Consider the following 12420-nt stretch of genomic DNA (forward strand, 5'->3'; position numbering starts at 1 on the left):
GCGTTTTATAAAATCCACCGTTGGTTCGATGCGAATCGGTTTGTAATTTAAGAGAGTTCTGTGTCTCGATTTGCCTACAGATTGTAATCACTTCTCCGGTGAACCGCAATTCTTGTCTGTGTTAATGACAGGTATTTGGTACTTTCTATAGTTTACGTGAAGAATTTCAAGTAACATACATACAGGGTGTTCCAAAGATCTCTGCGTATTTGGATAAAATAATGTGATGTTAAAACAAATGTTTCAATAACACGTGCTAATTACTTTTTTATACTTGTTATGAGCCTCAGAAATCAATTTTCCTGAGATCAATCGTGAGTTTTAGAAATAATTTAGTATCAAATGTTAGATGAAATTTTGCTTGACTTGGCTTGGTATTATATTAAAGTTCACATATTTATAAATATTTTATTCATTAAATCAAGAATTTTATTGCCGTGTGCCAATATTTAATATTCAATTCATTGTAATCAGATTATAAAGAAAGGAAAATTCAAAGAATTGAGAACTTGGGAAATTACTTTCACGATTAATTGACAGAATGTACGATATGTGGTTTGAGAGAACTCGATAGAAGTGGCAAAAACAACGACAATTTAAATAAATAGATATAACAGAAATCGTGTAATAATTTCATTCTAACAGTCATTTTAGTTTATCGAAGCACGCAAGAAATTTGGCAACGATGTACACAGTTATGTAACGTTATCTATGATTCATAATTTCTAACAATGGAAGTATTAGTATATTTTAATCTGTAATATTAATTTCATTAACAACCGTCAAATGAATGTTGAGAGACAGCAGACTTTCCATCGTTTGAAATGTGTGAGTACTTTTTTTTTTTAGCACAGTCGCAAAATATTAGGACCGGAATGTGCACGGATCGTAACGGTTCGCGATACGAACGCCATCTGGTCGTTCGATCGGCCTTACAACGTTGTATACATACATTGGTATACGAAACCCCGAGCACAAAGTATAATTGCGTGTAACTTGTCAGTATTCTAATTTAATGCTAGTTGTGTAACGATAAGTTAGGGCGATTCGAAGACTAGCATATGCGTTTTCTGTCGTTTCGCGTGATCAATGAGGCTGGCGACAAACCTCTAACGTTTTACTTCTTATTGTTAGCCTCGTTTATTCGTCGTTGCGTGAGTTCGCAAGGAAAACGTTGTTATCGTGTGTCATCGAAATATGTATACTGGTGTTACGAACGGGAAAGATTTAGAGAGAAAAAGCTTTATAAAGAAATCTACATATAATATATACATGTATATTTTTATTACACCGTTGAATTGAATTTAACGGAGATAACAAAGGAACCGCGTGTGTATTGGAATAAAGAAAAATATATATTTTACGAGAGTTGAACGTTTTCCGATTCAGTTTCATTTTCACATTCGATATTTTCCATTCCAATATCCTATATTACAGTGAAGCCACGTTCTAACTTGATGAAGACTGTATCTACAAGGCTAAAGTTACAACTCCGGAATAATTATCGTCAGCCTTTGATTAAACGTTACATAGTTTAACTGGTTTTAATTAAAACTTTGCAATATTATTTATACGGAAATAGAAATGTTAGTATGTCGACAGTATTAAAAGCTTTACTCTGACCGTTCAGTATGGGCATTTCTTTAATCTCGATGCAGAATAATAAACACCTTATTAATTTGTAAATAAAAATTGCATTTCGTGCGCAACAGAATGTTTATTGTAATCTCGTGCAAAGACATTTTGTAAAAAATCTTTCCAGTAACCGCACAACGATTTAAACACTGAGAAAATTCGTATTATGTATTTATGATTAACTTTAAGATAGTAATATAATGTGCACGAAAAAGTGAATAGTGGTGCCATCTAATGGCAAAACTGAAGTACTAGAAAATAAAAAAAAAGGAACAGAAATGGGCGGCTCAAAATTGACGCAGTCTCAATCAAATTGTTAGAATCCCATAATTATTACACTTTATTGGTTTTTCCTTGAAAAAGAGTGTACTCAAACGATGCAATATAATACACGTTAAAATTCTATGTTGAAATGAACAATGCGTTCGTCACATTTTATGAATTCTATGCAACCGCTGCTCGCATCTGGAGGGACGACAATTCTTCGACAGGGTACGCGAATTTAATTATACGTTTGATTGTACTAATTATAATTTTCATGCAGCGATAATTAAATCTTATTATTACAGTTACATACGATACGTAATTAAATTTCGTTCGTTTGTTTTATTATTAATATTAAACTTTCCTTTATTATTATAATTTTTACGTCAAATTTTTTTCTAATAAGTAGTAAATGTAATAGAATCTTCATTCGTTCTATAATCGTGTACACAGTTCCCAGTTAAATCCCCTACCTTTTGGCACTCGAAAAAAAATCTTGGCTAATTGTTGAAACCGTACGAACACGGACAGCGTACAGTGTCGATTTTCGAGGCGCCGCTATTTTATATCGCGTGCCTTCTGTGCCTGTAATTTAACACAATTCCGCGGCAATAAAGTGAAATTGGAAAACACACAGTGCCTTTAGATCCCGTCGCTTTGTAATAAGTAGCGGCCGTGTCGAAATACAATTCACGCTTAACGTTTCCCGCCCGAGCTTTTTCTGTTCGATCAACCGGAAAAATAAATCGCAACTAATTTCCTTCGTTTTCTTTTGTCGACGAAACGTGTACACCGACAATTCGAGTTAGCAGCTTCGCGAACAAATTCCGTAAAGACACCAATGTCATTTTAAGCTGTTTCCCTTTTCAAGTGCCGCGACATTTTGATTCGACATTGAATTACAGGACCATTGCACCATTGCTGGTACCGTACGTTTTGCGTTCGAAACTTGTCGGTTCTATCGACATGTTGTAATACAACGTTCGATGAATTTTATGACGCTGTAACGGAACGGAATGGAATTGCAAAATGCGCACTTCCTTTCGATTCACTTGCCAGAGTCTACGTACAACAGCCTACGATGGGTGAAACTCGTGTTTACGTTCTTCTATACTTATTTTGCATACTAGATTTCTGGATACTTTTCATTTCTCGACAAAAGAAATTTTACTCTGCATTTCACGAGTATTGTCGAGAATTCTTGAGATTGGACACTTAAATCAGCGCTGTCTAAACAATTTCAGTTTAAAATTCTAGTTCGAAGGAATTAAATTTTTAGGTTATGTATCATAGAAATAATGCCGTACACTTTCTTGTAGAACAGACTGTATGTGGATTACACATTTTTTGCTTCTCGCGATAAATACTATAAGCTCCTAACGTCATAACCCTCTTTTTTCATAACCCTGTATTGCAATCGAATGATTCTTACCACTTCTAGTACGGCAAGATTCACTTGCGCGCCATCTACACACCGCTTGAGTGATTGTTGCCGCTCGCTTCTAGCCGTTATATGACCGTAGCAGCAACATTCATTCCGGAAATACTATCGAGACGAACGTGTCTGCTCGTTCTTCCAGAAGACAATCAACGAGAGTACAAAGCCGTGTTCGCGAATGGGCACCAAAGATTTCATCCAACGATGTTGCTTTTTGATCGACGTCTCGATGAGTAGGAACATCAAGAAGTTTCCAGCTCGATTAACTGTATTGATCCCTGGTCGGAGGATAAATTGCTAGTATTAGATCGTGGTGATAGAGTAATTTTCGGATACATTCGGATTTAGACATCGGCGATGTCTCGAAAATATTTAAATTTCGTACGTCTTACTAGACCGACACGGAAAATACTTTTACCTTGAGCTGACTGGCGTGTAAGTAACGTAGGACTAATGCAACGGCTTTATCCTGTATTAGTATTTGTATTCCAGGTGGATTATTTCCGCCATTTTGCACCATCTTTGTATCCGGCACACTAATCTTCGTTAATGGACATTCAAACAGGCCGGGCTAATTCCTGGAATTAAATTAATTCCTGGATAACAGTAGACGCCACTTTAATGAATCTATGCGACACAGTTAGTACCAAATATTTTGAAGGCTCAATTATCAAGACCTTGAAAAATATTGTCTTTAAGGCACCTTTCCGCTTTATCGGGCGGAAAAAAAAGCTGACGCGGGAATTTTTTTAAAGCAAGCAAAGAGGATATGGTAAAAAAACTTCCTGGCCTTTATTTATTATACATTCAGGTAAATAAAAAAAATGTTTGTTTTTATATTCCCGCATTGTTGGTAGTGCAAATCGTGTTGATCCGAAATTACACTGTATACATACAACGCCTATCATAACGTCAAAAGTTATTAACCGATTTTAAAAATTCTTATTCTAATTGAATTAGCTATCGTAAAACCAACTATTGAACATTTTGAAGAATAAATTCTTTTGTTATTCTCAGTACATAGTATACGTAACATTTTCGCCTTTTTTTGCATGTCTTCGTTAAAACTCATACCAAATGCGGCCATTTTATCTTTTCGACATTCAGTAATCTTTGTGAAATTTTGATTTCGGACTACTCTACATCGAAATATCGTGGACACCATTTGTACAGTGCAATTTTTTACCAACGCGATTAACGCCACATACAATTTGCCACGCTACACGAATATTGAAACAAACATATTTTTTATTTGCTTGAATGTATAATAAACAAAGGCCTGGAAGTTTTTTTTTACTATATCATCTTTGGATTTTTTTAAAAATTCCTAAATATCATTTGTTTCTCGGACCGCTAACGGGGAATTGGGCCTGAATCGTACAATTATCTGACAGGACATAAATGAAACTACTAACAACCAGTGTTTAGAAGCGAAGTTCAGTAAAACAGTCCACTGTTTTAAAACCCAGGAGTAGCGAAGAGTGCTTAAAGTGTCCATAAGAATGATGTTTCTTTATTAAGCATAAACGCGCGTAACATTTTTCAGCAACGTTCTCCAGCTTTTTTTCCACTATAATTTTAAATCATAATAGTGAAACAGACGCTCCAGCTAATGGAAATACTTTCCTGGTAAAAAAGGATGCGATATCACATTTATGTTTTAATACCGAAGTATATTTGCACTTGCATATTTCAGTGTTACTCACTATGAACAGTGTGCCGCGCGGTTGTCCTGGCCTCGTTTAATGCAACAATTTACCATTAAAATATGAAACGGCTCGCGCAGCATCCCGACCGTAATCATGAAAGCCGTGTAAGAAATTGAGGATTACCGGGAACAGTTGATACAAATGGTGTCGTAAAATCTATAAAGCGTGCCCGCAAAAATTTTAATCTAAGAGGATGGAGCTCTTGAACGTAATATTAATTTAACTTATAGTTCACGTCTCCTTGAAATTATTTTTCATATTCGATTCATTTTCTTAACGGAGATCGCAAGATGATCGTTTACTATAACTTTTAATTTACAATATTCCATGCAATCTTTCGTCAATTTCCCATTGGCTCGGCTTTTTATAAAATATGGTAAAGATTGCGACGTTGTAATATTTTGCTAAAAAGGCATTCATATTTTTTTACGAATAAAAATGTTACCGTTTCGAGGTACAAAAAGTTGAACGAAAATTTTTTTTTTCAATTTCTGTCCTCCAACGTTTCCCTATAACGATTTTCTTTCTGTTACGTGGACAGTGGATACCGGAAAATGACTTGTTAAAGTAATCCGCGGAATTTTATTCGCCGCGAACGAGCGTGGTTGATATCGACGAATGAATAAAAGGAGACCAACTCGCCGCCGCGAAAGGAATCTATTCCCTGTCCGAAGCGATTGGAATTCCGTGAAAAAAAAACGAGATTGTCGAAACTTTTATCTATTTCCTCCAAGTCGTGTATACACGGAAAAACTTTTCGATGAGATACATTTATAGAGACTCCGCGAAATCTCTTAATACGTTTTATTGCAAAAATATAATTACTATCAATGGATAGTATATTATTTTTTTAAATATCAGAATAAGAATTTATAAACATTTAACCGTGGAAACAAATGTGATAACTGAAAACATTAGTATATGAATCGACTGCGGATTTTATGCATTTATCATAAACGTGATTGTGCTAAAAACAGTACAATAAAAACTTTCGTTAAGATTAGTATGAAATTTACTTCACTTTGGAGCTGAAGGAACCTTTTACAAAAGAAACAAATCGTTGACATAATCTCAGTTCCGTAAATTGAAGAAGTATAACACTGGAAATAATATTTATAATAATTACTTGTTATAATAATTATATACATGTATAAATTGTATGTGTATATTAAACAGATAAACAAGTGTTTTACCAGCAAAGTTACCTTTACAATTTATTATGTACAATTTATACATTTAGCTAGTATTATAAATAATTATTATAAATTATTTCCAATCCTCTATCCCCAGACTCCATTTTCACAAAATTTCAAATGTCAAATGTGTTGCAAAAATCAATTTGAAATATAATAACAAGTTTTTGGTTGTAGCAACGTTTCTGACGTCTTCAAGACTACATTTAAATGTTGGCAAACATTGGGTGGGCCAATGTTATATTATCATTGTAAATTTCTTGTTAATTAACCAACTATAATAATTATAGGTCAAACATTGGATATTCGTTAGCAAATTGTCATACCTTTTTCATCCTAGACCCTATTTTGGGAATTTATAGGCAAAAACACTAACTATATCCCAACTAACTCCCAACTGTTGAATACCGTTGGCCAACCATTAATGCTACTAAGGCATTTGCTTGCAATTTGCTCGATATTTGCACACAACTGGTTATTAGGGGATCTAACAAGACTACAGATGCCAATGTTGTCGAGGTGTCATGGATTTTGGATGCCTGAGGATCCCAGAGTTGGGTATTTATCACCACAAACGAGATTCTCGTCTGTACTATCACATATATCCATATATGTATATCCTACACGTAAGATAAAGCAGATAGCGCATAAGCCACGTTCTCCTGTTTTGTGCATTCGAGAAAATTTCTTTTTGTTTATTGTTACCATTATTAAATTTGGTATTATTTTTTGGCTGAATAAATGTATGTTAAAAAAACAATGGCATCCGTAGTCTCCTTGTATCTGTAGTCACTGTCTATGGTAAAACGTTAAGGTGCGTATGCATTTGTTGCGTATCTTTGTATCGTATCACCGTTGCGTATCATCGTGTCGTATCATCGTGTCGTATCTTATTGTATCACATCTTCACGCGCAACGATGCAACGCTTGGACGTCCACATTGAAACACAATGATAATACGATACGAAGATCCACAACAAATAGATAATCACCTTTACAATTAGTCTAGTAATGAATCAGCACATATTTCACAAAATATAATGTTTTCGTTCTCTGGTAGAAGTATTACATTAAGAACGCAACGATCACGGGGGTAAATCCTATTACTTCTTCAGCTTCTCGCCATTGTTGTATCCCAGCTTGAAAAAATCTTTCAGCACCACGTTGAACGTTACGGTGACAATACCCTCCACTCTCATGCGCGTGACTGCAATTATAAAGGAAATCGTAAAACCCGAGGACTGGTCCTCGTACCACGAAGAAATATCAGGCGCGTATAGTTTTATGTGCGGTTTATAGCGACCGGAAGTCTCGGGAAATAAACTGTGTTTCTGAGTTAAGAGGCTCCATTCGGCCAACCACTTTATTCGGCTAACTTTGAGAACCGCGAAATCAGAAAGTGCACGGTCTTTGGATCGTTTAGTTCGTTACGAGTGTGGGAATGCGTTTGTGAGCGAGTGAAATTTTAGGTTTGCCGATATGTATGACCCCTGACAATGAACTTCAATCATTTGGAGAGATCAAATTTTGAGCTTCGTCTATTTCAAAATAACTTTTTAGACGTCGGTGAGTCTGTCACGTTTAAGGGCTCATATACGTTTCTCTACTTAAAAACAATTGATTTTTTTAACATACATATTTTGAAAGACATATATCTTATAAGTATTTTAAGCTCAAACTTGATATTTGAATTATTAACGAACTTAGTCAAATTAGAAATTATTAATGTATTATTGCTTAGTAATTATTTTGTCAATTATTTAAACTAAAACTGCAATGCAAGGTCAGTTTTATGTTGCTGGCACTGCTGATTAAAAGTAGATTATAAGATTTCCATTTGACGTAACTTTAAAACTCTTTTAAATCTTCGAACGTGTTTCTCTCGATTCTCGAGACATCATTTTTTAAAACGGTGGGCATGATAACTGCCTCACCATTCATTCGATCAACTTCATCTTTCGCACATATATTCTAAATACCATTCTCTATTGACTTACGCAGACTTTTTTTAAATAAATTCAACCGTTTTCAAATAATAAAAAAAATGCACAGGTTGTTTCATAGAAATTAACACATTTTTCTTCAAATTGTTACCATTACCACAATTACTGTTTGTTTAAAAAAAAATAATAGGGATATGTATTGTGATAACTAAGCTTTCGAATGATGCTTCGTTTATTGAAGAATAACTATTCATAGTAATATGATTAATAACTCATATTAATATAGTAATATACTAATATATTATATAAATTCATAGTAATAGAAATGAAGCTCACAAAAGTAATTGTACTCGTAGCAGTTGTATCCTTGTGGAATCAAAAAAACTTACAAATATTTATAAATGCCATGTGACCCCTTAAACTGTACGAATTAGAATACTTTTATGAAATAAAAGTTTCGAAGATTTGCTTAAGTTTCCATTTACGTATATTACTATTTTCAATTAATGATATATCATTCGAAAGCTTAGTTACTGCACAATATATCTTTATCGCTAAACGTTTCAGAATGTATAATATATTTTAAGAAATATTAATCATTCGAATTAAAAAGTTGTAAGACTCATTGTACGTCTTGGATCTGTACCATTAAATGAATGGTTTTTACTACGAAACAACACTAAGCGTATCGACTGATTAATGCTGGGGCATTTGACAAGTCGAATGATTTAATTCAATCGGCTGTTTGTAGGGACTGTGCATATTAATACAGCCAACCGTATCAGCTGTCCTAAATTCGCTGAATCCCCACGGGTCAATTAATTTACTGTCACCGGTGTGTCACCCACGAGCCAACGTGAAATCGTTCCAAATATTGCCTTACGTTCTCTTCCGCCGCCGGAGGCCAATATCGCTGGATCAATTAGTTCTGGTCGTCGACCGGTCAACCAGGCTGCAAATCGTTGTAATGTCGAAGAGGACTCCGGTACGTACACCGACACCCTACAAAATTCCCGCCCCATTACGTTCTTAATTAGTCCATGTTAGTCGAATGATCGAACTCGATGCGATCCGTAAACTCAAGACTATTATCACCGGTGGCGAAACTTTTATTATAAATTCGATTAATCGATGCATTTCGTAGAATTAAAAATAATTTAGCGTAATTAAAACTTGATACCTTTTCTCGTGGTAACCAGTCTTTAATGGTAAATGGCACACTCCGTATCCTGTAATGACGTCGTGTCCGAAGATGTCCAAGCCGTAGACTGATATTATTAATTGTGGCCCTAGAATAGTAAATTTTTCAGTCATTGTAACCACAATAAAAAAAATCACAAAGAAATTATATACAAATACGAAAATTGCGAAGATAGACTGAGCATTTTAAAAAGTCGTATAAAAACACCTCCTATTTATTTCTTCTGGTCCTTAATCATTTCAACTTGTAATCGACCCCAATTTCGACTGGCCGCTTCTAATGAAACATTTATGTCATATAGTAGATTTCTTCCTCATTAGAAATCACCTTCTATATAGTGGCAGATACACAAAAGTTGTTGAGTTAGTTGCTTTTGAAGTTTTCCACAGAGCAACGTCCATGGTTTCTAACGTGACGGTTAGGGTTGAAATACGTCCCTTCCAAAGATTTGTGGATGTATTTGGAACGTATTTGAGTACTGACCGTCACGATAGAAACAATTTACCATTGCACAACTTTCACTTAAGTCACGCGGAAAACTTCAAAAGCAACTCAAACACTTTTAAATATCTCACCCTATGCAGGGGATAATTTATAAAGGGGAAAAAACCTACTGCATATCCTAACAGTTTCATTAACCCTCAAACACCATACCCATCACACACAAATACCACACTAGTGCGAATTGGGATTTTGAATTTTTGGTGAATAAGAACTTGAAGAAAATAAAAGTAAATAGAAATCATAACACATTTTTTAGGGCACAATATCTTCAGAAATTCAATGGTGATAATCGTAAAAGTGAGAAATAATTTTGTAACTATAAAAATTTGTTAAAAAAGAAATGGTAAATTTCAAAACGAACAGACGAAGCAGTGTTTCACTGAAATTCGCACTAGTATGGTGTCTGGAGGTTAAACTCGGCGACCCGAAGTTGGGGCTCCCTCCTTGTTAGTCCAGCAATTGTTGAAACAGTTCACGAACATGTCGATTCAATCTCACGGGAATGTTAAACGCGATTGTTCCACTTACATCCATGGGGATTGGTACTTTTAAACGTGATCTCGATCGGAAAGTTCCAAACAGCCAGGTTTCGCGGGTCGCTGCTGCACTTACACATCTGCGTCAGACCCTCCTCGATACCCTAACGGAATTTTATCAGCCGATAACGGCCGACGTGAGGCTAAAATTTCACGTTGGAAAAGCGATAGGTATACCGCGCCGGTCGTCGCGACGCGACGTAACAGCACGGGCTTGTAAAGTAAAAAAAAAAAAAAACAACTCACGGCGACTACGGTCCATTCGGGGCCAAAGTGAAACCCGTACTTGCAATAGACGTTATTCGCGTCGTAAAACTCCGCGTGCTCGATGGAACCGGTGATCGATAGAAAAAATTCACCGTTGACTGACATGACAGCCTTATGATAAAAAGAATACAGAACGGAAAAATGGAGACAGGGGAACACTTCGGTTGTTTTTTGTAATGGAAGATCTTAAGTCACGCGTTTATTTCCGGGTGTACCGGCTGTTTTGTGTACGGTTATGTGAATTCGTCGTCGTGGTAACGAGGCATGCGTCCTACTTTTACGGAACATATGGCACCGGTTGAAGCGATCGGAGGGTGGGGACTAAGTAAAGGTGTTTTCCCTTTTAGTATTCAAAAAACGTGACTCATTTTAGTTAATTGTCTCGGGTGTTCGTGCAACAGTCGCGTCGGTACAGTTAACGACGTCTTGTCGACGAATTTTTCTATTTTGCAAAATTAAAAGCAAGATTCAGCTTATTTCTCTAATTCAGGATATGTGTTAGAAGCGTGACGTTTCATTGTGTAAATTTCATGCTTTAAATAAACATATTTACGTTCACTTGGATAGTGATATCAAGTAATATGTATTATGGTAAACATATCTTTGTTAAGACAAGGGAATAAAGATTACATTTGTGAAAGAAGACATTTGTGTAAAAAGATTATTTACTATCTACTTTGCAAACAATACATTTTTGCTTTTTCAGTTGCGAATACCTTATTAAATGTAAACGTTGCGATGGGAGGAATTTTAGATTCCGAGGGAGCAAATCGGAAGCAATTTTTTAAGATACAAATTGTTAAGAAACACTAATATTCGGCGCCAACTATTCTTCGGTGCCAGAGACCCTGTGTGGTGCGAACGTGGGGTCATAAAACCCCCGGAGGAGGCGCCAGGGACCCGTGCGGTGAGATCGTGGGGTCATAGAACCCCTGGTGGAGGCGCCACGGACCCGTGTAGTGGTCTCATGGAATCATAGAACCCCCGGTGGAGGCGCCAGAGACCCGTGTGGTAAGATCGTGGGGTCATAGAACCCCCGGGATGGCGTCAGAGACCCCGTGGGGTCAGAACGTCGGTTCGCGCCTAGAGATGGCGCCAGAGACCCCGTTTGGTGAGAACGTGGTTCATAGAACCCCCGGAGATGGCGCCACAGACCCGTTTGGCGAGAGCGCGGGGTCATATAACCCTCGAAGCATGCGCAAGAGTTTTGAAACGTGATCCTTTATCGCTGTGCTCGTACGAGTCTCGAGCTCGGTCTAATGTTGCTCGTGCAACTGCGAAATCTGACTGACACTTGTGCGTGCTTCCGTGAGCAAATTATATAGTAACCCCAACAACAATGACAGTTTCTGCAGATACTACTACAGCCCAAGTTTAAAAGACGTAGGCAGTAGTTAGTTTCTGTAGTAACCTGTTCAGTAGTTCCATACATCTTTATCTCGAATAATTTTCTAAAACATTCAAAGCATTAGACATTTTTACACTTCGAATCTCATATCGATTTCTAAAATAATCCTAGATCGATGTAATATAGAACGTGGTTTTAAGAAATAGATTCGAAGTTCGCAGCCATTAGCTCGATATTGTCTTCAGTTTACAGTACTTTACCGAAGATAATACCGATTTCCCAGGCCTCACCACGAGGAGGTTGCTGCGAGTGGAGGCCCAAGGCAGATAGATGGAATCACAAGTTCTACATCTACCCACCTTTCACAATAAACCTTATAAAT

General features: G+C 36.4%; 1 protein-coding gene across 1 annotated transcript; it reads right to left on the minus strand.

Annotated features, from left to right (window-relative positions):
• Positions 1–7342: 7342 nt before the first annotated feature.
• Positions 7343–10795, minus strand: LOC107193890 (B9 domain-containing protein 1-like). Its single transcript, XM_015583426.1, has 5 exons — positions 10670–10795; positions 10416–10527; positions 9363–9471; positions 9066–9184; positions 7343–7446 (listed from the first exon to the last, which is right to left on the minus strand). Exons 1-5 carry the CDS (start codon positions 10793–10795, stop codon positions 7343–7345), a joined length of 570 nt encoding a protein of 189 aa, XP_015438912.1.
• Between the last annotated feature and the right edge of the window lie 1625 nt (positions 10796–12420).

Source organism: Dufourea novaeangliae, unplaced genomic scaffold (genome assembly GCF_001272555.1).
Source record: "Dufourea novaeangliae isolate 0120121106 unplaced genomic scaffold, ASM127255v1 scaffold21, whole genome shotgun sequence".
NCBI lineage: Eukaryota > Metazoa > Arthropoda > Insecta > Hymenoptera > Halictidae > Dufourea > Dufourea novaeangliae.